The sequence below is a fragment of the Asparagus officinalis genome, chromosome 3, assembly GCF_001876935.1.
Source record: "Asparagus officinalis chromosome 3, Aspof.V1, whole genome shotgun sequence".
Classification (NCBI taxonomy): Eukaryota; Viridiplantae; Streptophyta; class Magnoliopsida; order Asparagales; family Asparagaceae; genus Asparagus; species Asparagus officinalis.
The window spans coordinates 33240894-33268137 of record NC_033796.1 but is presented as its reverse complement, the minus strand read 5'-3'; the positions used below and the strand labels follow the sequence as shown (position 1 = coordinate 33268137).

The 27244-nt window shown below is 38.2% G+C and overlaps 4 protein-coding genes across 4 annotated transcripts in view; 3 read left to right on the top strand and 1 right to left on the bottom strand.

The window, feature by feature from the left end:
- Nucleotides 523–5939, top strand: LOC109834922. Its single transcript, XM_020402935.1, has 6 exons — nt 523–1399; nt 2031–2764; nt 2835–2897; nt 5011–5076; nt 5158–5754; nt 5844–5939. The coding sequence occupies exons 1-6, from the start codon at nt 1333–1335 to the stop codon at nt 5937–5939; spliced, it is 1623 nt and encodes a 540-aa protein (XP_020258524.1). The 5' UTR covers nt 523–1332.
- On the top strand, nt 8133–9506 carry LOC109834920. Its single transcript, XM_020402934.1, has one exon. It carries the CDS (start codon nt 8133–8135, stop codon nt 9504–9506), a length of 1374 nt encoding a protein of 457 aa, XP_020258523.1.
- Nucleotides 10614–12482, top strand: LOC109834919 (protein MAIN-LIKE 1-like; the record flags this gene model as incomplete). The annotated part of the gene is made up of 4 exons (XM_020402933.1): nt 10614–11269; nt 11338–11425; nt 11502–11948; nt 12018–12482. Coding segments are annotated over 4 exons (1656 nt in total), but the record flags the coding sequence as incomplete, so codon positions are not given.
- LOC109833701 (CCAAT/enhancer-binding protein zeta) overlaps nt 13883–27244 on the bottom strand; it is a 24224-nt gene continuing 10862 nt past the window's right edge. The window contains exons 7-16 of the mRNA XM_020401479.1: nt 25265–25336; nt 24810–24902; nt 20411–20578; nt 19733–19816; nt 19479–19622; nt 18627–18716; nt 16999–17081; nt 16572–16889; nt 15622–15859; nt 13883–15019 (exon numbers count right to left, since the gene is read on the bottom strand). Coding sequence (XP_020257068.1) covers nt 14330–15019; nt 15622–15859; nt 16572–16889; nt 16999–17081; nt 18627–18716; nt 19479–19622; nt 19733–19816; nt 20411–20578; nt 24810–24902; nt 25265–25336 — 1980 coding nt within the window. The 3' untranslated portion in view covers nt 13883–14329. The remainder of the gene's footprint in view (nt 15020–15621; nt 15860–16571; nt 16890–16998; nt 17082–18626; nt 18717–19478; nt 19623–19732; nt 19817–20410; nt 20579–24809; nt 24903–25264; nt 25337–27244) is intronic.

The window sequence follows — 27244 nt, the reverse complement described above, 5'->3', positions numbered from 1 at the left end:
CCTTTCCTTGCGTGATTTTTTTGGTAAAGAAAGATATATTTACCTTATAATATATTCTGTTTCATTTAGATAAAATTCTAATATCTACCCCCTTGTGAAGAGGAGGAACAAATTTGTTCCGCCCCTTCATGCGGAATTGCTAACCTGCAAGCCGGCGGGTTAACAAAGGGCTTTAGCATCACGTGAGGGCTTTTTAGCCCTTTATGTATTTTTGCTGTTTGGAGGGTTAATGAGGGGTTAAGCCCCCCTTAACCCCTCCACTAACTCTTTGCCAAATAAGACCTTAAAAAAATATACACACAAAACTTAACCTTTGACCTCTTAAAATCAAAGTTGCACGATTAACACAAAAAAAAAAAAAAAACTTTTTTTTGGCTAGGGTTGGGATTATTCCACATGAGGAAGAACCGAGGCAACCTCTCCCCCAAGCAAGGCCCAGCCCACAATCCTCTCTCTCTCTCTCTCTCCAACAATACAAGCACAATTTTCTCACCCCTAAATTTCCCTTGCTCTCTCTCTCTCCTCGCTCTCTTTCTCTCTCTATTTCCCTCCGCCCCAGCAAATCCCAACCGTCTCCTCTCTCTCTACAACTCAAGGGCAGCGACTGAATATAGATATAAAAAACAAGAGAAAAAAACCCACGAAGCCGAGAAATTAAAATCACAGATTTTGTTCTATTTTCTCCTCTCTCTCTCTCTCTCTCTCTCTCTCTCTCTTTCTCGCTCTAAAATTTCCGTTATCTTTCTCTCAGATAAAATACAGCGCCAGCCAACGCGAGAAACGCACCCGCCTCCTCTCTCTCTCTCTCTCCCTCTCTCTCTCTCTGAAAAAACGAGGGTTAGGGTTTTTCCCCCTTCGATCGCTTCTTTAACTCTTTTAGGGTTTCTATATTTGGGTTTTGCGCGAATTTTTGGATCTCTGCCGTGATGGACGCATCCTAGTGGCTCTCTCTTTCTCTAGGGTTTGGGTTGATTATGATGGCCTGTTGAGGGGCCGCCGCCTGATTTTCTTCGGGTTCGGCTGTGGATTCGTAGACCCAATTGAACGCTAATTTTGTCGATTGATTTTTGGACCCAGTTGGGGATTCTTCCGAAAACTTTCGCAGGGTTTCGTAAAGACTCAGGCAGAAGCTGTTGGAGTTTGCCCCCCCCCCTCCCCCCCCCCGCTCTCACTTTCTTGATCTTGGAATCTTCTCGGGTTCCGGGTTTTTCTATTTGTACAGAATTAATGGGCATCGAGTTATTTACAAGGGAGAGGAGTAGATTTGAGGCAGTTCTTTAAGTGGGGTTTCTCTTCTTTTTGTTGAATGGATGATGCTTTTCTGTGCTTGTTATGGATCGAGGTGAGCCGACTTTAGCTCCACAGTGGTTGAAAGCAGCAGGGTCTTCTTCCCATTCAGGTATAATTGTCTACTTTTTTCTATTTAATTGTTCTGCTCTTGTTTCACTGATTAGCGTATGTATTGATAGCTTTTGGTGATAGTATCAATATGCTATATTGAAAACATGCATGTAGTTTACAATTTTAGCGTTTATCCTCCATATTTGATATGTTTGCTTGGATTCACTGAAGAACATAAATTATGGGATCATTGTGAATTATTCTTATGTCGCCTTTTTTTGGTTAATCATTAATCAACTTTTAATAATTTGAAGTTGTACCGTGCATTAAATTATGGTACATCGGTTACATGCATATAGTTTGTTATTTTTAGCGTTTCACACGCATTTTCTATATGTTTACTTTGATCACTGAAGAACATGACGAGGGGCTCATTGTGAATTATCCTTATATCTTGCTAATCAACGTAACAATGTGCAAGTTGTCTTGTATATTACATTTTCTAGTTCTTGTGTTGTTTTTTTTATTTGATGTTAATCTTGATCACAGATGAACATAATACCGGGTCTTTATCAAGAAACAGACTGTTTTTTTTATTTGATGTTAATCTTGATCACAGATGAACATAATACCGGGTCTTTATCAAGAAACAGACTGTCAGTGAGTGTTTGCGATTATGATGATCACAGATGAACATAATACCGGGTCTTTATCAAGAAACAGACTGTCAGTGAGTGTTTGCGATTATGATGCTCCCCGTGCATCATCATCATCATCCTTCCGGAGGAGTGTCAGCAATAATGGCTCTGTAAGCCATGACAAGGATAGTTCTACACTGACACGTGGTTATAGTAGTTTTGGTAGGAGTCATCATGAAAGGGATAGATATAGAGATAGACAAAGGAATCGAGATAGGGATAGTTTATTAGATAATGGTTACTATGACTACACTGATTCGTTAATGCTGCGAAGGGCTGAGGACACTTTGAGGCGATCTCAGTCCATGGTATCAGGACGGAGGGTTGAGTCGTTGCCCAAAAGTCCAGGGTTTGGTTCAGGCAATGGAATTCTTTCCACGGGAAGTTTAAGTGGTGGGTTTAGTAAGGTTTCCTTTGAGAGAGACTTCCCATCGCTTGGTGCTGAAGAGAAGCAGGGAGTTTTTGATGTTGGTCGGGTTTCTTCTCCTACCATCAGCACGGCCATTAACAACCTTCCTATAGGCATTTCAGCTGTTATGGGTGTTGATGGCTGGACATCAGCTTTGGTAGAAGCACCTGCTGCAGGCGTAGGCAATGGAGACACAAATTCATCTTCCCTGCAGACTACTGCAGGTATGGCATTTACTGGGTCCGGCACTGCGACAGGCTTAAGCATGGCTGAAACATTAGCTCAGGCACCTGCTAGGGCTCGTACTGCACCCCAGGTAATGTAGCATTTTATTTTATTTTTATAGACTTATATTTCACTAATTTTAATTTTACATTTTTTTGCAGTTATCCAATGAGGATGAAAAGCTCAAGGAACTGGCTCTTATGCAATACAACAAGCTGATACCAGTAAGAGCTTAGATAAAACTCTATAGATGTTACATAGTTTTGTATGAAAACATTATTCATGATTTCCTTGTAGTCTGTTGGCAATGCTCTTTTTGTCAGCCATGTTTTACTTTTTGTTATGATTGAGTAATAGATAATGAATGCAACATTGGGTTGGTATAGATGTTGCGGGCATATAACTTCTATGGTTTCCTTATTGTTCCATCTATTTTTGCAATAAATGGTATAGATCAATTACCTCTACACTGAGAAAACTACTGCATTTACGCAGGTGCGGGGTCCTTTACTTGAAATAACATTTTTATGGTTGTGTTATGGTCATTATGATGTTTTTTGTAGTTTTGTTATGGGTCAAGAGTCCAGGATGTTTTGAAGAGTATGCTTTGGTGCATGTGGAAATCTGAAGAGATTTTTCTACAAAACCTTAGAAATTGAATGTTATTGTGGATAAAATTAAATCCAGAACCCAACAAATACTGTTGGTTTTATGAGGAATGGCTACTAAAAGAACCTAATGACCAACCTGCAGTGTGGAAAGAATAGTGGCGATTTGTTCTTTTGTTCTCATATATTTGCTTTGTCAATAGTAAATGTTGACTGGTTTATCATAGTATCATATGTTTCTTTCTTCAACATGTTTGCTTCAGTCGTAGAGAGGAAGAAAGTTGAGGTTAAGTTGGTTGGTCGATACGTGGACTGTAGGACAAGCAATACTAGCAATATTAAGTACTTTAATAGTTTGTATATTTCTAAATCTGCAGCTAAACCAGTCTTGCATTTAATTATTGTTAAAGTTTGTTTGATAGGAGGACGGCGACTTTGCAAGTTGCATGCGGATGGTTAAATTGTCCATTTATGTTAAAAGTGCTGACGGAGATCTCCTAAGTTTCTGACTAGGAGCAATACAAACACTGGACACATAAGTAATCAGAATTTTTTATGGCAGACTATAATGTGTTACTGATTACGTGCATATAGATACATGGGTGGTGGGCTTGGAAGTATGTTTCACGAGTTCATCCCTTTTCATCTAGGTGTCCAATATGCTGATGAAATTGACATCTTAAAGTTATTTATATATGTATCACTTTCATCTTCCTGGCAACTTCAAGTACCTTTAGAGTATGTTGCTTTTATAAAATCCAGAACTGATTGAAATTTTCTAGATGAATGAAAACTGTTGGTCAATCTTTATTTCTCATTTCTCACAATCTTTCTTTAGATTTTACAGGGACCTAGCTTGAGTTTTGTGTGACACTAGCTACTTAATGCAGCTCTATCCTGACTCTAGAGTGTGTTGGTTTTCTAAAATCTGCAACTGATTGAAATTTTCTGGAGGAATGAATACTGTGGTCAATCTTTATTCTTATTTCTCGAAGTCTTTCTTTAGATTTTACAGGGACCTGGCTTGAGTTTTGAGGACGCTAGCTAGTAGCCACTTAATGCAGCCCCATTCTTCTTTGTCCAGGCTTAGGGCAAGCCCTGCAAGAACTAATAATTTAAAGTTACATTTGGCTTAATTTCAGTTTGACCAACTTCTTTCTGATAGATATTTTGAAGTACTATTTAGCTTAATTTCAGTTTGACTACTATGGATTTAGAGGACCACCTTAGCTTTGCCAGCTTCCCCTTTTAGGCAGAGCCGCAGGGTAGGGTTGTAGTTTATTTGTTGAATTGTAATTTATGGAAGCCTTGTTTCAAGTTCTCTCAGCCAACAGACTCCCCTGCAGAGAAAATTTTAGCTGTAGGTCATGCTACTACTTGCACATGAACTTCTGGTTCTAGTATTTTTATGTTGAGTAGATTATATTGTTTGTACATGAACTTCTGGTTCTAGTATTTTGTTGAGTAGATTATATTGTTTGCACATGAACTTCTGGTTCTAGTATTTTGTTGAGTAGATTATATCGTTAACGTTGAAAGAAAATAGAGAAGCACGGTTCGTACCTGACAAAGTCTTCCTTGCTGCTGACTCAAGTTCTCCTTTTTTCATGTTAGTATTTCTACCTTAATGACATGCTGAAGAATATCCTGTTAACTGTTATTATTGGGATTTTCAATAGCCTTTCTAAAACTCTAAATTAACATTTCTATAATGATGTATATGTTTCAGGTTGTCAATGCTTCAGAGAAATCAAAGGCCAAAGGAGCAAGAAACGGTGAGCTTGTTGCTCTCAAGGTACAGCAGACTTCATCTCAACTGGTCAATCATGGCCAACGGCTGCCTGCTACAAAGCCTGACATTGTAAAGACTTCTCAGGCTGGGAATTTTCAAGTCCTCAATCGAGAGAAGAATGGCACCTCTACTACTCTCAAAGATGGACCGCCAGTAACTATGACCAGCAAACTGGCAACATCAGTTGGTGGTCTTTCCTCAGTATCACTTCCTCAACTGAAGTCAATGCCAGTCAGTGCAAAAATCAAAGCTAATGGTTTAGGAGGCGAGAAGAAACCTCTTTTGTCACAGGACAGAAACAACTTCTTTAATTCCCTCCGAAAGCAAGCAGAAAAGAAAAACTGTATATTGCATCATCATTCTGATTCTGAAGTGAGCTCTGCCATGTCATCATCTTCATCTGAGTCAACAATGTCTAGTTCAGTGATGAAGTCAAATGAGCAGATATTTGGAGTTTGTGCAGCTTCTGCCTGTGAGGAAAAGAACCTTCTTGCTACTTCAGATTCTGGTTTAGAGCCTTCAGTGGCTGAGAATGGCAATGAGAACGTGTGCAATGAAGAACCTGAAGCCTTAGTTGCTCCGGATGAGGAAGAAAAAGCTTTCTTGGAGTCACTTGGATGGAGCGAAAATGCTGGGGAGGATGCCTTAACAGCTGAGGAGATTGAGTCTTTTGTCAAGAAGGTAAAATAAAGCTCTCTAGTTTTTTTTAAATAATACTTTTCTGCTTTTCAATGGGGCTTCTTATTTCTAACCGAGTTTTTAATTTGCAGCATGAGGAGAAACTGGGACCAGTTTTCAAGTACAGGGGGGGTCTTCCAGGTCTCGCCTTGACAAGATGGCAGCGAGTCTCAGCAAGATGGCAGTGAGTCTCGGCGACATGGCAGTCTGGATTGAGTTTGTCCATCTTAGAGACAGAAATGTGCCAAGACATCATTGCCTTCTTACTTTTGTGAGGAAAGATTTATTTTTATTTTTATTTTTATTGATGGTGAGATAGGGTTTGGAAGGCAGGGACCTGATTGGAGCAAAGACGAATCAAAAGGCTAAGATGTTTTCTCAATGTGAAATATGGAGAGCTATAGTTTTTTTCCACACTTTTGCTTCCTTTAAGAAGGTAAAAAAGAATGCGTGGAATGCAAAATAAGATGATTGCGAAGGTAGATATAGGTTGTCTAGATATCTGCACAGTAATGGGAATCTTATTGTTTAGTTTTTCCTTTAATGAAAAAAATGGTATCTTTTGTTTATCATCGGTTCTTTTGCGCTCGTATTTGAGGACCAAAAAAAAGTCTGTATTGATCTTTAGTATGTACAAACAGTTGGCTTGAGCTCTAGGCTGCTTTCGGAAATCGAAACCAATTTGTTCATCCTCATAATCAGCTACAGGATTCACAGAGGAGAGTTCTGCCTGGTCACGCGCTACTGAAATGTTTTGGGAGATGAGAGTTCTTTTGCGAGGGGTCAGTACGGTTTAATTTTTTTGCTGCTTACTGTTTATGCAACAAGACCGGATGAAGAAATTCCAATGAGGGCCTGTTTGGTTATTTCCTAAAAAACCAAAAAATAGAAATGAAAACTAAGAAATCTCAAAAAAGTACAATTTCACACATTTCCATCCATAAAACTCACGGACAAATTTTCAAAACCAACCTATTTGGACATTTTATTGCAAAAAAAGACCCGTTTCCCATTTATTTAGAGAAACCGACCTGGTTTCAGCACTGTCGCTGAAACCAGGTCGGTTTTTCTAAAAAACTTTACGAAACTTCACGGGAGTTCAACTCCCGTGAAGTTTAGTATGTTTTTAAACTTCACGGGAGTTGAACTCCCGTGAAATTTACTTCCCCCAATAAACTCCACGGGAGTTCAGCTTCACGGGAGTTGAACTCCCGTGAAGCTGCGGCCTATATAACCGAAGCGCCAGACCCCTCCCCACCTCAGTTCTCTCTCCCCGCAACCGCCCCCAAACCCTAACTTCTCTCCGCCGCCGTCCACGTCGTTTCCGACCCCAGCCCCCCAAATCCGACCGCCGGCCATTGATTCCGACCGCCAGCACTCCATTCCGACCGTTTGCCGTTGATTCCGACCGCCGGAACAGTCAAGTTCGCCGGATTTCGACAATTTGAGGGTAAATTTCTCCCAAAATTAGATTTTCTCTTAATTTCTTGTATTTTCTCGCTATTTAATGATGATTACATGTAAAAAATTATATTTTAGAATTTAATTGTGAAATTTTTATGATTTATGTGAAGAAAACTTAAATAATTTTGTCGATTTAGAGGGTAAATTATCAATAATGTAAAAAATAGTGTTACTACATATGTATGACATCTAATTAATTTTAAAAAAATTGTGTTATCAATAATTTTGTCGATTTTAGAATTTCATTATGAATAAGTTATGAAATTAGTGCTATATGACATCAATTAAAAAATCTAAAAATTAGTGCTATATGACATCAATTAGATTTGAGAATTTAATTGTGAATTTTATGAATTATGTGAAGAAAACTTAAATTATTTTGTCGAGTTAGAGGGTAAATTATCAATAATGTAAAAAATAGTGTTGGTACATATGTATGACATCGGTATATGAATCAGTATATGAATTTGTATATGAGTCTTATTGGAGTCTTACATGACGAGAAGCGTTCGATTGAATTGTTCATTGAAAAACATCAAAGGAATTTGGGCAAATCGTTGAATTATGATGGAATGTTTTCCCGCATGTTGGAGGACCCTGATGTTGATTCCGTTGGCTTTTTATCTCCTCAACAAGATGAAGGTTGGACACAATCACAATATATGAGCGGTCCTTCGCTTGTGGGCACTTCGAATGCGGTCGATACTAACATGGGAGTTCAAGAAGATAATGCAAGTGTTGAATCTGAGAATGATGATGAAGAGGAGGGCTTACAAATTGATAGCATGACCTTGATAGATCGTGATGAAGGGGACAACCACCACATTGATGGGTGTTATGCTAATAATGAGTATGTTGTCTTAGAGGATCCGCCGCCCGATGAACTTTAAGGAGAAGAATGGATCGATAACTCCTTGATGGAAAGTGTTCCTATTGGCACTAATAGCGGTCATGATACACAGGGCGAGGACTTCTCATTCGCGAAGGGAGATCTATATGAGAGCAAGGAGAAATTGATCTATGCGCTTCGCTCGTACGCCATTGCAAAAAATGTCAAGTTTAGGCCAACAAAAAATAATACTACAAGCTATAATGCGGTTTGTTTCTATCGCAAAGATGGCGATGATGAAGATATTGGTGGACACCACGACGGCAATGCGAAATGTCCGTGGAAGCTTAATTCACGCTCCGGTGTAAGAGTAGGCGGGCAATTCAAAATCACGGCATACAACGGACTCCACACTTGTAGCAATCCTCGATTAGAGATGAATAACAAGAATGCATCCTCTTCCTTCATATATCGATTGATTTTACCGCATCTGAGGGAGGATTTTGATCTAAGGCCGAAAGATATTCGTCTTCTAGTGCAAAAAGCCACCAACTTGGATGTATCATATCACAAGTGTTGGAATGCTAGGAGGAAGGCGATGATAAAAATATTCGGTGATTGGGATAAATCATATGAGATCTTACCTCATTATCTTGAAGCACTCAAAAGAGAAAATCCAGGAACTGTCTACGAAGTATCTTCGGACCCCGTTGATGGCGGAGATCGGCGATTCACCGGTGTATTTTGGGCATTTGGGCCATGTATTGAGGGTTTTCGACATTGTCGTCCTCTTCTTAGCATTGATGGCACCCACTTATACGGCAAGTACAAAGGAGTTTTGCTTGTTGCCACCGGAGTTGATGCGGATGGCGGTTTGTTTCCTTTGGCGTTTGCAGTGGTTGATATTGAAAACACAGAGAATTGGGCGTGGTTTTTTGCATGCATTAGATATCATATCCCTAGTGTGGGTGCGCGGCCGATTACATTCATATCTGATAGGATGAAAGGAATTCCAAGAGCACTCCAACGTCATTTCCCAGAGCCACATGCACATCGTTATTGCTTGCGACATATTAGGGACAACTTCAAGAAGAAATTTGGAAACGGTCAGGTTCAAGATCTTCTTTGGCAAGCCGGCTGTGCAACAGAAAAATTAGTTTATGACCAAATACGAGAGAGGATTAAGTTTATCTCCCGAGCTGCACATGATTGGATCGAAACTAGTTTGGGACCACACAATGTTGATAAGTGGGCTTTATGTGAAGATGGCGGGAGACGGTTCTGTATGATGACTACGAACGCTTCAGAGAGTTTCAATGGCGTGCTCAGGGGAGCACGCGGTATGCCAATACAGTCACTAGTTGCTAAAACATTCTACAGACTTAATAACTTCTTTCTACGACGTCGTGAACTTGGTGAAAATATTCGCTCGGAGCTCACACCGAAAATGATGAAATGTTAGCGGCTCGGATTGTACAAGCTCGATCCTTTCATGTCGTAAGATACAGTTTTAATGAATGGGAAGTCATTGAGGGAATATCACATAGAGAAAATCGCTCTTATAAAGTTAACATGTTAGTGGATCACTCGTGTACGTGCACTTGCAACGTACCGCAATTACAATGGATTCCTTGTTCACATGTTGTCGCGGCTTGTTCTGATCTACAAGGTGGTGCGAGGATTTCACACTATGAGTTCGTCGAGGCTTGGTATTCTACTTACAACTATCGACAAACATACAAAGAGTGTTTTCGTCCACCATATGATAGTCGATATTGGACACAAGACGGGCCACTGATATTACCTCCTTTGAGTATAGGGGAGTGCACCATCACTTTACAGGACGTGACCATCATACTTGGGCTCCGGATCGATGGGCCGGCAGTTACGGGCACCGATGATCATAGTTGGCCGGAGGTATGTGCCCGGCTTCTTGGACAGGTTCCCGACTTGAGGAGTGGTGCGATGAAGCTATCGTGGCTTCGTATAATTGTCCAGTTAGGATTAGGCGTTGATGTTGTAATTTGTAGCGGTTTCGATCTGTGTTTTCTTCCGTATGTCATTTGTGATTGTTAAATGCTAGGGGTTTCGTTCTGTGTTTGTTTCCGTGTGTCATTTGTGATTGTAATTTGTAGCAGTTCCGTGAGTTGTTTGTTTCTGTATCTCATTTGTATCGTACTATGTTATATAAATTTAATGTTTGGTTTCAAGTTATTGCTTTCTTCACGTTGCGCATTCGTTTGTTGTTTATATATAACTAGATGAGTATTTTAACAAAAAGATCTAACACATTGAGCATTGTCTTCTAATATAATTCTCAGTTATATTCATTATGGATCCGGGACCGAGACGCCCCGACGTTTTGACCCTCCAGGCGAGCCACGTTTCAGATTATATTGGCTCAGGACAGGTAAAACATCTTTTGTATATGCTAGTTAGCATTGGCACTAATTTTAATTTTTCGCATTATACTTAATCAATTCTTTTTGACGTGCAGCCCGTACCTGATATCACCATGATCGAGCATTCCCAGAACCATTCAGGTTGGGTCATTGAGAATGAGAGAGTTCTAGCGCTGATCTCTCAGGCTGGTTTTTGGGAGTGTTCGACGGTTCGATATATCAGGCTTGATTGGCCGCTTATCACTGCTTTGATTGAGAGGTGGAGGCCAGAGACCAACACCTTTCACATGCATATAGGGGAGTGCACCATCACTTTACAGGACGTGGCCGTCATTCTTGGGCTCCGGATCGATGGGCCGCCAGTTACGGGCACCGATGATCATAGTTGGCCCGAGGTATGTGCCCGGCTTCTTGGACAGGTTCCCGACTTGAGGAGTGGTGCGATGAAGCTATCGTGGCTTCGTCAGACATTTCAGGGCGACATACCAGAGGATGCCTCTGATGAGACGCTCCAGTTTCATGCTCGTGCATACATATTGCACATGATAGGGTGCGTACTATTTCCTGATGCGAGCAAGACTCTCGTACATGCACGATGGCTGCCACTGCTGGAGGATTTTGGTGTATGCGGGGCACTATCGTGGGGCAGTGCGGTGTTGGCATATTTGTATCGAGAATTGAGTAGAGTATCTCTGATGCAGAATAAAGAATTCAAGGGATGCTGTACGTTGATACAGATTTGGTCATGGGAGCGCATTCATATTGGACGCCCTACTTTACTTGTGCACCGTGACCTACAGGGGCAGTTTCCTTTGGCGTACAGGTATAATTGTACACACAAATTTTATTTATACTGAATTTGTACTTATATATTCTCTATTCTACATATAGGTATAACGTGCGGTACGCTAAGTACCGATCAGCGACGCGCCATCGTGAGTTTTACCGAAATGAGCTTGATGGTCTCCAACACGAACAGGTAAATATAAATCTCAAGTCGTTATGAATATTATAGTTTTGTTGTTGATACTGATAAATTTTTTATTTTATTTCAGTTCAAGTGGAGACCCTATACACCGCCGGAGCTCGATATACATTCTCTTGCACCTATCTGCCGAGATAGTCCCGACTTGTGGAGAGCCAGAGTTCCATTGATCTGTTGGGAGATCGTAGAGATGCATGTACCGGACCGTGTGCTACGGCAGTTTACACTCTCTCAGCATATTCCAGATCCTGTCGAGCAGATCAATCGTCAGCGACGCCCTACATCGCACCGAACTGATTGGGCCGTAGTCCGTGCGGCCTACATAGACAGGTGGGCTCACAGGTGGGATTTCATCCAGGATACGAGGCCCACAGCTGTTGACTATACCGCGTATATGGGTTGGTATTGGGGTATCACACGTAGATGGATCACACGTGACCCACAGCCCTTAGCTGGACACATGCCACGGCCACCGACAGACAGTTACATCCCTAGTGGGATGAACGAGAGAGATTACGTAAGTTTCTAAGCTAAATTATAATATTTTTTTCTTGAGTTGGTACTTAATGAATTATTTACCTTACAGGTCCGTGCTTTTGATAGCATTCAGGCTGATATTGATGCGACCGTGCCTGAGATTCAGGATCATGTGGTGTTAGGGCTCCTCGGCAGGATCAAGAAGACCATAGCACAGGTGTTTCATAAGACTCACGTCGACGAGTTCGCAGGCCGTGAGGACATGTCTCGATCATTTGGGCAAGCGTACACTCGGCGCCGACGGCCACGTGACGATGACGGCGGCACTTCGCATGCTGATGGAGCCGGCACTTCGCATGCTGATGGAGCCGGAACTTCACATGCTGATGAAGCCGGCACTTCACATGCTGATGGAGCCGGCACTTCACATGCTGATGGAGCCGGCACTTCGCAGCCTCACACACAGCCGGATACTCAGATAGTCGAGGCTCATCAGCGCGGGGGGCGGGGAAGAGCGAGGGGGAGGGGGAAGAGAGGGAGAGGAAGGAGAGGAGCTATATTAGGTTGTATTTGAACTTATTTTGTTAAAATTTGTAAATTGTATGAATTTTCAAATACTATACTTTTATGGATCAATTATAGCTCGATATGTGATCTTTTTGCGTATTGTTTGTCCCGTGCGTGTTTAAATAATATATATATTGCAGTAATTATTGTCAACATGTAAATAGTTGTATATATGAGTTAAATAAGTAGATGTATGCATGTTGTGCATGTTTTTGTAAAACCTGCAACTTCACGGGAGTTGAACTCCCGTGAAGTTGCAGTGCAAATTTCGCATGTTTTTGTAAAACCTGCAACTTCACGGGAGTTGAACTCCCGTGAAGTTGCAGTGCAAATTTCGCAGAGAGCGATTTTGGCCTGTAACTCCACGGGATTTCAACTCCCGTGGAGTTTTAACAATAGAACAAACTCCACGGGAGTTGAACTCCCGTGGAGTTTATTGGGGGAAGTAAATTTCACGGGAGTTCAACTCCCGTGAAGTTTAAAAACATACTAAACTTCACGGGAGTTGAACTTCCGTGAAGTTTCGTAAAGTTTTTTAGAAAAACCGACCTGGTTTCAGCGACAGTGCTGAAACCAGGTCGGTTTCTCTAAATAAATGGAAAACAGGTCTTTTTTTGCAATAAAATGTCCAAATAGGTTGGTTTTGAAAATTTGTCCTAAAACTCACTCACAACATCTAATAAAATATTATTTTTATCCAACAACTCATCCACAACATCTAATAAAATATTATTTTCATCCAACAACTTATCCATCACATCCACCACATCTAATAAAATATTATTTTCATCCACAACATCACTCAACTCATCTCATCTCATATTTAAAAATTACTTACACCATCCAATAAGATTGTGACAACTCATCTCATCTCATTAACATTTCATTTCTTTGTTTTCCTCCCAAAAAGCTAGGAAAACAATTTCCTTAAGTGTGAGTCACATCATCCAATAATATAATGACAACTCATCTCCTCTCATTTATTTTCTTATTTTTAAGAAATAACCAAACAAAAGAAAACAACCTATTACAAGAAATAGATTTCTTATAATTCATTTCCTTATTTTTTTTCCGCCAACCAAACAACATCAAAACAAGTTTTCTTAAAAAATCACTCACATCATCCTATAATAAGGTGACAACTCATCTCATCTCATCTCCATTTCTTTGATTTCCTTCTTTTTTTAGCTAACCAAACAATCCCAAAACCTATTTTTCTTAGAAATAAGTTTCCTTTTCTTTGATTTCCCTCTTTTTTTTAGGCAAACAAACAGCCCCTAAACAACGCTTGGATGGGAACTAGTTTGTCGACCAATAAGCTAAACCGCATAAACTACAGAAATAGATCTCGTTTTCAGTAGTATAACTCATCTTGATGTACCATTTGAAAATTTCAAGACAACTATCTCGTAAAAATTGGGAAAACAATTATATTACATTACAAGACAGTAGCAAATAGGGTTAAGCGGATGACCCACGGTTGCTGACCGCATATAGTAATAATCAAGCTGTCAAAGCATCGTACACAAAAAACTTTAAGAAACAAATCTGTTAAATAATTTGATATAGCAGGTGAATTAAAAGTTACAGAGAAAAAGTAAACAAAATTCCATCAACTAATGGCACTCCCCTACCCTCTTCTCCAAACAGATGCTCCCACAACCTCCACAATGTTCGTGCAAGAGATGCTTATACACTCACACATCAAGTTTCTTGCTGTTGCTTCCACAGTTTGCTCATTTTCCTACGGCATCCAACATCGTCAAATCTCACTCTTCTATATCTAACTCCTTTGTTTTCCATGTAACATCCAACCGCTGCCACCACAGAAATTGCACATTAAATACACATAATTTAGACTTTGGACGTCTTCCTCTTCTTCTTCTTCGGCAAGTTAGGCCTCTTCCTACTGCTTTCCTTGTTATCAGTCATAAGATGTTCATACTCTTCAAGAGTAGCAAATGGAGATGGTCGGCTCTTGACTTCCAATTTCCTCTTCTTCTTGCCCTTGACCTTAGTGGGTTTATCATCTTCACTGTCATCACTGCCCCCGGGTTCATTCACATCGACATCTTCACCATCATCACTTCCCAGTATCATGTCAAAATTACCATCATCATCATCATTGTCAGCAGCCGCAACACCATCATCACTCTCACTGCCACTATGTTCTTTTGCATTAGATTGAGGTTCGCTGGTTTCTGCATCACTTTCATTTCCAAGCAAGTCATCATCATCCTCATCGACTACTCTGTCGAGATCATCATAATCATATTCCCCTTCACCCTCTTCTGCTAAAGGAATATGTCCTGTCCCAAGCATGTTATCAATCTCCTCCTCCTCATCGCTCTCATCACTTGCAGCTAATAACAATTCTTCAGCAGCAGCATCATCTTCTGAGGCCTTTTTCTTCTTCGCCTTTGGTTTCTTTGAGGATCCTGTTTTGTTCATGTAGAATCTATGGAAGACGATATCCTCTGGAGGCACATCCTCTTCAGCAAGCTCTAGTATACCTTTCCCTATCAGGTGATGGTTCATGTCGAGCTGAATATTACAGGACATAAAAATGAGATTAGAACCAAATAAACAAGAAAAAAGAAAACTGAAAACTAGCGTACAAATCCTATAAAGTGAATATAGCAACAGAAGAATTTATGTGGCAAGCAGGCTAAGGCAATAAAAAAAGTTCTTTCAGATGATAGAAATATATATAGATAATGAATTCCAAGTTATTAGTACTTCACCAATTCTTTCCTGACATGCAAAGCAATTATGGGAAAAAATAAGATATGTTCGCACTAGCTGAAATAACATTCGTGAATAAAAATTAAAGAAAAATATTAACTAAACTACACGAGTTGCCCTACTATTGTACTACAAGAAAGAGAAATGTGGGGACTACGGAAACTCATATTTTCTCATTGCAATCTCCAAAGGACCCCACATTTTTGTGTCTTGCAGCAGCAGCGCAAAAGTAGCAAAACTCTTGTAAGTCTATTTATAACTACTCAAAAACTAAAGCAAAAAGCAACATAGTCAAACTAATTATAAACAAAAAATTTACAGGCAATGCTGCTATGCAGTTCACTTCACATGAAGATTAATAGTTGGTATGGGAAGGAAAATTGTTGGTTAAGAGAGTACACCTTTCTTGCAGGTGCGATCTGTGATCCACCATGCCATCTACCCTCTGCTTTCTTATTTGGCTTTGGCTTTTTCTCCATCAACTTATCAAGGAAAGCATTAAGTGACAGGTCATTCAAAGGATCACCATTGTAAACTATGTTGGCCCCTGAGAGCAGGGTCCGGGCCATTGTTGCCACAGATGGATGCACATGCGAAGCTAAAACTGTTAGCTCCCACCAACTTGCACGGTCTGCATTGCTGTTAAGGCAGTCAACGACTCAACATATCAACCAGAGAACATAAAAGGTAACTTGGAAAGTACAAAAGTAGATTAAACTGATATTTGACATGAATGAGAACTAAACCAAACGTCCATAAAGTCCCACTATAGACAACAGAAGAATATAGCTAAGCTATTGCTACCAAGCAGTGGGTTTCTGGAGGATTGTATTGCACTTCTTTGAATGAATGTGGTTGGTTTATTAGGTAGGCATATGTGGATGCCAGCTTTTAGCAAAAGCAGATCATAAACAGACAAACCACTGATTTTGCTAAAAATGCCTAGGTGCACTGAGAAGAGTTCTGACAACATTTTAAAAATGACAAACAGAGCAATTTCTTTTCTTTTCTTTTCTTTTTCTTTCTAGCTTATAGCTGATTCTAGTTCCCTTTTGAATTAATGTTTGAGAGAGTTTTATAATAATTGAAGGTAGAGAAGGAGAATATGTGATTCCTACTACTCAAGAAAGCACAAAAGAATCAGTTACAACTGATTCTTTTGCATATACATCTATTTGACGTCATTTTCTCGGATAAACATATGGTATCAAAATGCATGGTCACTAAAACTTCTAGTGGTATTATTATGACTAAGAGCAATATGATATTTAGGTGAGACGTTAGTGAAAACTTTGGGGTTCTCAGTAATTCTTAAAGTAGAAAAAAGGGAGATGCTTAGAAAGATAGATACCAGTACGAAGGCTCCCTATGTCGTGGATTATAACCAGCAGGTAGTGCAGAAACTTCAACTGGTACTTGAGATTTTTCTGCTTTTCCGTTATTAACACTATTTGCTCTTAACCCGACATTCAAACAATCATCACTGTCGTATTTGTGATCCTCCTTGTGGTTTGAAAGCTTTGAGTTTCCATAACGTTGTGACACTGCAATTTCGTCCGGATTTGTTGAGTTGCTAGATGGAGGATTGCCTACATCCTCAGGGTCTTCTTTGATGTCCTCAAAGTGCTCAAGCTCATCATCCACAGACTCCTTTTGGAGCACCATAGTCCTGCAAATCAACACCACCTTCAATTTCAATAACTCGTAACTCCATAGGCAGACGAACGATTATAAATTCGTATTATATGCCTTATTCAATTCTCTCTTAAACAACATACCACAAAGGTGGCTTTGCCTTAAGAACCTCAGACAGTAAGAATAGGCACCCACAGGCATAGTGAGGGGGTCGTTGCAGTGCAACCTGGATCATATTAGAAACATAATTAGTGTCTGATGCAAGTAATTCACACAGGTTACAGTGTGCAGCCAAAGGAAGGGGGAAAGCCCTGGGGCCATTAATTGTTTGCTTTCTCTCCTTTACCTTGTAAAGGGCTGATTTGACAGAGAAGGGATATGGTATTCCTTATAAGCAAACCACAATCACAGGTGAAGTACGAGAAATCTAGAGTAACAGAAGCCATCAGGAAGCTTGCTGTCATATTTCTTTAGTTACTAAAGCAGTCATGTTTCAAGAAGACAAGAACTCCTAGCACGGTTATGCAAAGACTGAACCACAAGTCCTCACATATTACACGAGGAACATAGCTAGAGACAGCTAGTTGGGAACATGAGGGCATGAGCTAGCCCAAACCCTCCAAAATTTACTTGTGGAAATTTTAAAACCCCCTATAAGAAGTTCATAAACATACGTCCCCTTATATTGTCCTTCTGGTTCCTACCCTGAACAGTCATTTTTTTCCACGCCCCTAAGAGGTAGAAGTGTCTAAATAATATATAATGACGCCAACTACAATGGATAATCGACTGGTTTGCCTTCCACATGATGCATGAGGCAGACTAGGGGGTCAGAATCAGGTCAATATGAGAGGTTAGTCTCTACAGTCCTTTTTTACAAAACACCACAAGTATAATGATCTTGACACTTAATCCAAAGGCAAGCACAAACCCTAATCTAAAATAATGAGAAGGACATGGTAAGAAGTAGCCAAAAGAATTCCCAAGTGTGTTTGCAACAGGATATGAATGGCTCACAATTAAAATAATTCTTATTTGTGCAATTCAGCTCCCAGAAAAGGAGAAATATAAACAACAAGTTATGTTTGGTAAGTGCAGCCTCTGCACTGAATGACGAGACCATATTTCACATCAACAGCATCAATGACTAGTAGTTGACATATCATACACCTTTCGAATACTTTTATCTTATGTCAGATTTTGATGGAAGCAACTCCAGGCTTAAGTCAACTGTATATTGGTTGGACCATATTCTTGTGAAGGCTTCTATTAAATGTTTGACGTGTAACATGTGAAATTATATTCGACCTGCACATCTCAGTATTATAATTGCGTTAAGATCGTGCATATTTATTGCATAATAACATGTCATAGACATAACACATAAAAAATCTATACTGCTTCTAAGTGGTACTATTGTTTGCCATGCCAAGTTGAAGTTAACTACATGGAACAACAGTAGATAAGCAAGAATTTACAAACATAAATATGCAAGAAATAAACTCGTGTGCAAAGAAGTCATAAAAAAAATGAAAAAAATAGAAGCATTGTCATATGTACAGGGCTACAACACTGCAGGCGAGCATCGTTGGTTTCTTCTTTTCTTAATAAAAAGGCAGTTTCTTATTTAGGCACCCCAGTTAATAGAGCAGTATTCGATAGTAAATGTTGAAAGCATTTAGAGAAAGTATATATTCACAACTATCTAAAGCAAATCATTCGGGTATCCAATAAAGGAACTGCAATAAAAAGATTAAGATGTTGCATTAACCTGCAGAAGGCGCTTTGCAAAGGCAGATACTCGCTTCAAGTTTATATCATTCTTCATTGCCTTGACCAATAGCCCAAGAAACATTTCCGACTGCAATATCAAATGTAGACATACAGATAATACGAGGCCGAGTACAAATGTGTGTGCATATGCGTGTGTGTTCAGCCTTAGTATCAGCCAAGCAGATATGGGGGAAATAAAATTAAAGTATGGAAAAACTACTGTTTTTGAAGGAAAAGGAAAATGAAACTTCACGGCCCTGTTTCACTACAAGAGTTAGCTGCCAACTCTAGCCAAAAGTCCTAAGATGGATTGTAGTTAGAGTATAACAACCGCAACAGTACCACCTCCGAAACCACTACCAAAATACCACTAGTTGCGGCCACCATTCTTGACAAAATTAAATCATTCACCAAGATGGAATTACTTGTCCAGGAATCAGGCTCAAATCCCAGATGTTAACCCGTTCAAGCCACTCCTAAGCCTTGTAATTTTAGACAAATATAATGGAGAGCACTAGTAGAAACTGGTTGTCCTGGACGTCAAACTGATTTTTCTGAATAGAGGAACTCTGTGCTTAAATCATAACTGGTAAGCAAGTTTTGTTAAATCCATCCTGGGCTCGTACTTATATTTAGAGATAGGGAGAATTGGAGTTTTATTTGATGAAACTGCAATCATGTATGGGAGGACTACAGACAAAAAAGCTGTATATTTAAATGCAATACCCAACAGCTTATGGCTTGAAAGCCGTATTGCCTTGTCCTATGGATGGAATTAAGAATCAGGTTACATTCATATAAAAAATTGGATATCATGGCTCGTGTAGTATGCAAATGAAAAAAGAATTACTTTGGAGGAATTCACAGCAGCCGGAATTAGAAGTTTAGCATATAAGGCACGATAAAAACGGTCACTTGCAATCTGATTCTTCGAAGAAATCTGATATAGAAGCATCAATGCCTGAACCCCTACGTTAAAATTTTCAGAATGGACCTGCATATATAGGAAACAATATTGAAAAATGACGAGACAATTGTCCTGACGCAAAGTTGAATCTTAACATTACTGGTTGCAATATCCAGGTTATGAGTCTAATGACTTACCAATCTGAAAAGAAGTGGCGTCTGGGCCTCTATAATATCATCAGCTTCATCACTTGACACATAAGGAAATGCTCTGTTAACTCCCTGTAGAACACGATATAAATATCAGATCCTTATGCAAGGAAAGCTTTTTTTGCATATGCACGCAGCGAAAGCATATCAAACATAAACAGAAAAATAATATCAGAAGGACAATTATTGCAAGAAATTGAGATCTTGGAGTCAATAGGAGCTGTCAGGTGCAGGCTTAAGTTCCACAAGCTAAGTTGCAAATGAAACTGCAAGAATAGATCACAAGGCGCTACAGAAATTAAAAAAAGCCATCACAATTTTGTGGAAATTACTGAACAAAATTCTCATCGAATTTTAGTAACATTTGTATCTTGGAATCCATAGGTACCACTTCTACAGAAGAAACACATGCTTGTATGCACACAGAGACGCCCAATCCTAGGCTAAATTGGGAAGGTTTGTCACAGTCAATTATAAAAAGGGCCTACAAATTTGAATCCTTACAACTACTCATAGTCTGCAAACAGGAACAGGAGGATAGTCATGAGTTTCGTGCCCACAGTTAGACACACCAACTTTTCTCGGGGGAAGACCTATAAGTTACAGCTGTGAAGCTAATACAGAGCTCCATTAAGAAAAAAAATATTTTGCACACCATATGCTTACAGTTAGTAGTGCCGATAAAAGACGAGAATCCATCTCAACATGGGACTCTGGAATTTGCTGCTTCTTATTGCTTTCATTCTTTCCATTTCTCTTGTTGTTTTTGCCACTTTGCTTATCATATTTGCAGTCTTTATGCTTTTTGCCATCACCAGCCTCTGAAATGAGCACCTGAAATACAAGTTGGCAAGGAAATGAATCAGCAGCATTAACAAGAATGTGAAATCGCCAGTTAAAAGCATTATGTATAATAAAATAGAAACACCAATACACATGTGCAAAAAGGTCTTCACATAGATGGCTAATGGAATATAAAATTTTAGGTAGCACAGGCAGTCACATCATTGGAAATTATTATGTTACTGGAGGTTCATCTCAGGATTGTAATATATTATCAGAAGCATATGGACCTATTACAGACCTGAAATGTGAATGACCATAAGAGTACTCCATTTCTTTGCCCGCCAAGTCATTTATACAATATCCTACACAATTGCGAAAAAGTAACATCACAGTTTTCTAAGTGTATGGATCTATCATCTAAAGAACTTCAAAGAGGACCTAATAATTGGAAAAAAAAGGAACGGCAAAACTAATAGAAAATATATAAGCAAGGTGAGGTATTAATTTCTTATGGAACTATCTATTTCTGATACATTAGTTTGCAACAGAACTCACACCACAGCCACTACTAAAGATCAAGACCTATGGTAAGGAAATATGAGCAAAAATAAAAAAATTCACATTCACAAAAACAAACTAAAACCTTAGGAGGGTAAACACTAGAAGCACATTGAAAGGAGCATAGGTAAGGGAAGAAGATCGAGGATGGGAAACACCTTAATGTGCAGACAGAATAACTTTCCAAAAAATGTATCTGTCATTACAAGCGCCTAAGCACCCATCTAATCTTACAGTCTCTCGCTACCCAAAATACTGAGGCTAATCAAGAAAACATTAAACATAAAAGAGTGAATGCATACGGAAGAAATGAATTTATGAAATCAGTCTAAGACAAGGAACTGGGGAGAACTTATTCATATAAGTTTACTTTTGGCGCACGAACAATATATAGCCTTTTCTAGGAGACTAAAATATCATGTAGCCCACTTTCCCTCACTGACAAAGCAAATGAAGTGATAGATTACTGTTGAAAAGGAGGAAGCAGACAATGGCTGGCGATGACTGTTCTCAGGGAGGAAGACGAGAAGAGGATCCACTAAACTGGAGAATATGGATGTTGAAGGGGAGTGCATCATATCAAGGTGATGGGCCAGGCAGCAATGCTAGGTCTGAGCAGTAGACCAGTAAAAGAAAAAGTTCCCTCACAGGGAAGCCCCTGTCCGAAGGAATAGCTCCAAGATGTTAAAAGGGACAGAACTTTGGTCATTCACAAGATGACAGATGAAACCAAGTACTGTTCAAACTCCAAAGATACAAAGTTATCAACCAAATTCTAAGTTGCATGAAGATGGGAATAGCTGCAGATACGAGACATGACAAATTTCTAAAAGGCAGGGTACAGAGACACATATATGTATTTATGCGCGAGTGCGTGTGTATTGAAATTATAATTTTCACAATTAATATTATTTTTCATTCACGTTATTAGGATTAAAATTCCCATATTATTTTTATGTTTTTTTATTATAGTATAGATGTACATTGGACAACCCCACTCATTTTTACCTAGATATCCAAATCTATACTACTTATAAAAGAGAATATCCATGTCAAAAACTTTTGATTTCCTATTTTGCCCTTTCAAAATTTGATAATTCACAATTATACCATTAGTTATAAGTAATCCTTAAATAATTATCCATAACTCTTTATTAAATGCACCTCCTACTCTCTCCCAAAATATTTGGTCAAGAATATAATTATTATCAATAGTTTATAATCTAATACTACAACAGACAAATGCTTAGGTCTATATTTAGAATTTTAGAATGTCAATGTTCACTTTTGGAGCTATCTTAATTGCATGTCGGGGGGCTTGCGACCTACTCTCCTCTCTAAGAAGTTGAAACGACTGTTTTGAGGGACATTAAAGTTTAAGCTATGGGAGGACAAGAGTTTTGTAGAGACAACCTAAGAGGTAGAATTAGAGGATTGTGCACCTCATTCTTCATTGCTTTGTGTCTTTTGAGCACCAGTTGCTAATGAGTCCAACATTTCTAATCAAGACTATAAATTTCTTCTCAAGCAGTCACACAATAGTATAAGACAGTTAATCAAATAATTATAATAACAAGATGTAGAGTCTAGACTTTAAAATTCAATTTGAATCAATGTATAAACTACGAACCAAATTAACTAACAAACAACACTTTTTATTTTTATTTAACTTCTCTTTCATCTCTTGAGTATAAATTAGCTCCCACATTTTCTTCCACTCACCATAATACCTACTAAGTCAAATTCATACAATTACAAGAGAAAAACTCAACTAAAACTCCGCTTGGATTAAAATGGAAAATTTAGCAGAGCACAATATGACTTCTTTCGAGGATCAAATTTCCTCAAGCATGTGTTAGCATGGTATGTTCCTCTATAATTCAATTAGAATTTTGAAAATGTGTTTCCAAGCTTGATTATTGTAGAAATGAGACAATTTGGTATAATTTAAGTTGCTACAATCAATTTGATGATTAGTTTTCTTTTTGATACATTGGGTTCACTCGAATTTCAAAATGTATTATAAAAAGTCTGAAACCAGCAAATGTATCTTGACATCTCATAGATTAAATACTTTTCAAATTCAACCCGCTAAACGCATTTCACAATATAATTTGAAAACACATTGTACCAAAAAAATCAATGATGCTAATATCATGAAGTAGGGGCACAATTAGGAATGCATTAGGCTATTTTTATTACCCTTTTGATGTTACAGTGACAAAGACAAAATAAACTTTTTTATCGTGATTTCAGACAAAAAAATTGAATAAATACTACAACCAATATCATATTCACATGCATCCAAAATAAATATTATATTTTTATTATAAATAAACCCTGATTACTAAATTGATATCTTCTAAAGCTTTCACTTTTTACCTTCTAATTAATAACTCATTTTTATACATGATATTTATTTTTCATTTATTTCTCTCTATTCCTCTCCTTCCAACCATCCGACTTCTATTTTTGAGAATTGAATAGCTTGGGATGGCAATAAAGATTGAATAGATTTCTATGGAAATGCTACCGCAATGATTCAATGCTAAGGTTTGAACTAGAGATTGATAAAAGGCACATGAACGACATAATCAGTGTCTCTTGCAATTGTTACGGAACTTCAACTAGTGACAAGTCCCTATTCGCATGATATATTTTAATCATCCCAACATGTCAATTTTAGCTTTAAGTTTAAGAAATTTATTTATAAAAGTTCTTATTATTTAGCATTTCCTTAAATAGCTTGAATATTAGTGTAAATTGAGCAAAGATGTGTATCTCATCTCTAATATTAAATGTTGCTATTTTGTTTACAGAATAAGTTTGTTCATGCATAGGATTATAATTTTTTCGCCCTATTAGTCCATGTCGGATATCAACTATTTAGTAAATTCGACTCTTTATATCTATATGTTTTGTTTCAGCTTCAAATGTTGATGATTAGTATAGACTTTGATAAGGTATTTAAATTTGAAACATGATATGAATTGACTCCTTTTTTATCTCATTACCCTATAGATTCAGGTCCCTCCGGCTATTGGCCAATCTAATTAGCTAAGAGTCCTAGCACACAAATCTTTTATTACGTCCTTTATTTAGGTTTCATGAATATTGGTAAAATTTAAACCAGCTGAGGTACATGAATCGAGTGTTCTTCATCGATTCACTTCATCATTTTACGGTCCACATTTAAAATTTTCAATGTTAAACAAGTATGCTCACGTGCAAGTGTGCAACGCATGAGCACTTTACTAGTAACCTTAAAATCATAGTTCTGAACTGGGTAAAGACTGGTAAAGAATGAAACGAGCACGACCCATGTCTAACAAGCTTCAAAAGCTGGATGTAAAGTGTAGGATACACATCGAAAAAGTGTGTGGAGAGTGTTTTAAATTTATACACACACATGTTGGGTAAGTGTACGCCTTCATGATAGAAGTACCCATGCAGCATACATCAACATGAATGCATGTTCATCTTATATTTAATGAAGTCTGACAAAGAGAAAATTCGACAGCAAGGAGTAACATAACATAGGATCATGTTCATCTTTTTATCAATGAAGTCTGATAAAGGTATAATTTGACAGCAAGAAAAATAACATATCATAGAATCATGTGAACTAGAATAAGGAGATATTTATCACAAAAATGCAGAAATCATCATATTGACAAGTCCTCTAGAAAGCAAGTACAAATTTGAACACCTAAAAACCAACCTTAAAAAGTGCAAAGTACACGTCTACCAAGCGCTTCGCTATTTTAGGTCCATCTCCTTTTTTGCTAAGATAAAATTGGCTCAAAAAATTAACCTGCAAAAAGGCCAGTTAACAGTATGTCAGCCTTTGATTAAAACTAGATACTAGTTAGAAATAAAGCTTGAACATGCTAAACAGAATAGCAGTATCTGTGAGGAATATGAAAATACAGCTGCACTTGATGTTCATGAATAGATACCAAGCAGTTGGTGCAATAAACAGAAAGCAATACTCAGTACAAGAAAGTGGAAAAGAGTAAGAAGTATAATCATAAATTGCAAAAGCTAATAAGATGTTTATCAAGAATAGGCAATTTAACAAAGGTGTTATGGGGTTTTTGGCAGCAGGGGTAAGTAAGGAATCTAGCTACACATATTAAGTAAGGCAAAAAAATGTATAAATAATGTGAAGCATACAGCTTGATACTTTGCTCGTAGTCCGATGTGTGGCCTAAAGATAAAGGAATCCACCTCCTCGATCACCACTGCCTGCAGGAAGGAAAATGCCAAACAATAGATTAAGTCGGAATTACTTAGAACACTTTATCGAATTATTTAAACATTCTCTAAAAAATTTTAACAAATATATAAAGCCATAAAGGTGACCATTTTTTATCATAAATAACAAAATCTGACTGAAAACAGATTAGAGAGCTTGTACCATTTCTCTATTAGAGAGCTTATAACATTTATCAGTACATGAATCTCCTTCGAAGAGGGGAAAATATCTCCTATTGAAGGCATGGGTATCCTCTTATTTTGTAGTGTATGTAGTGAAAAATGGTGCTACAGATAATATGAAAAGAAATGTGCGAGAAAGCTCATGAATCACTGAAAGATGGTTCTCCATAAACTGAAAGAAACATACTACCTTCAGTTGTTAGTTAAAAATAAAGCAATCTCACTTATGACTTGAAAGAAACAGTTTTACAATATTGCACACTAAATGATAAACTTCTAGAAGCTTGAAGATACTTCAAAGTTATGACTTGAAATTTGAAAAAGCTCTTTGACAGCTCAATCTGTTTGATATGGAAGTGATATCTCAAACAGAACCACAGGACATCTGATTATAATGGCTTCACTCACACTATATAACCCAGTTTATATACATTTGATATGAATGTTAATGACGAGAAAAACCAATAACCGTCTTTGCATAATAGAAGTTATCAAACTCCCTAACAGAATGTTAGCTAGAACTAAAGTTTTCTTAAAAAGGCATTATACTAATTCAAAATAACTTTCGATGCAGCAAAAGCTCATGTCACAAAGGACATGAAATGTGATGAAGCTGGGAATACATACGGGTCGAGTGAATCTGAAATTTCCCATGTTCTTTCTTGTAATATTACCTTTTCTCCAGATTGCAGCTTTGGTTAGCTGCTCCAGTGAAGAGTGCATTTTGAACATGACAACCAAACGTTAAGAGCACCAAAATGCATGATGTTCATTTTACTTGTTCTGTTCCATTACATCCTTCTTGCATGAGACATCCAGAGATTAGGAAACAAGTCTAGGTGTACAAATTAGTCCAAGAGGTAAAACTATGAAACGGATACACAATGGGGCATTGTGATATTAATCGCCTTATACAATATGTTGAATGAAGTAGTACATTATATAGTTGGATTTTGCAAATACACCTAATATAACAAAGGCAGTACAAATACTTTTGTGATATCTACTTTCCATTGTAGAAGACAGGAAAAGGCTTTTTTATGCTAATACTAGTGTTACACAGCACCATATTTGAGGTTATTTGGCATGTCTATTGGTGGGCTATACTAAAGACTTTCCCTTGACACAGAATAAAAAAAGAATGTAATGAACGCATGACATCCCTTGAGGGGTGAAACAGACAAATAAGCTCTATAAAAAGTAAACCCAAAAACTTGACGTTTAATTTTTATTTTACACCTGTCTGCTTCAACATTTTAAGGTTTTTTGGTGTGTGCATATTTACCCTTCAAATCATTCATATAAATCAAATTTACCCTCCAAATCTTGATATTTGCAAATTTACCCCCAAATTCCATACACTGTTTCTTTCTACCCTCACACTTAAACAACATTAGACTTCTAGTGGTAAATTGGTATAATTACCTTTGTACTCTTCCACAATTAACCAGATTTCTAGCTTGACCCCTAAGTAAATCAATGCCTCTTTTTGACACTAAAAGCTGGCGCTTGTGGAGGATTTCAGCAGCAGCGAATTCATCGCGATCGAGGTTTTCGGAGGCAGAGCTATGGTCCAGATTTGGACTCGGAGATTGCGCTTAATTCATTGTTATGCAAGAGGGGAGATTCTAGGATTTAGATCTACATAGAAATAGAATTTGCCAAGAAGTCTTAATTTTGAGTATAAAGAGAGATTTCTCTCTTTAGAGAGCAGTG

Coding starts and splice junctions, on each gene's coding strand:
- LOC109834922 (XM_020402935.1), top strand. CDS start 1,333: ATGGATCGAGGTGAGCCGACTTTAGCTCCACAGTGGTTGAAAGCAGCA. Junction 2,898..5,010: donor AATACAACAAGCTGATACCA/GTAAGAGCTTAG, acceptor TATATGTTTCAG/GTTGTCAATGCTTCAGAGAA. Junction 5,077..5,157: donor GTGAGCTTGTTGCTCTCAAG/GTACAGCAGACT, acceptor AAGACTTCTCAG/GCTGGGAATTTTCAAGTCCT.
- LOC109834920 (XM_020402934.1), top strand. CDS start 8,133: ATGGAAAGTGTTCCTATTGGCACTAATAGCGGTCATGATACACAGGGC.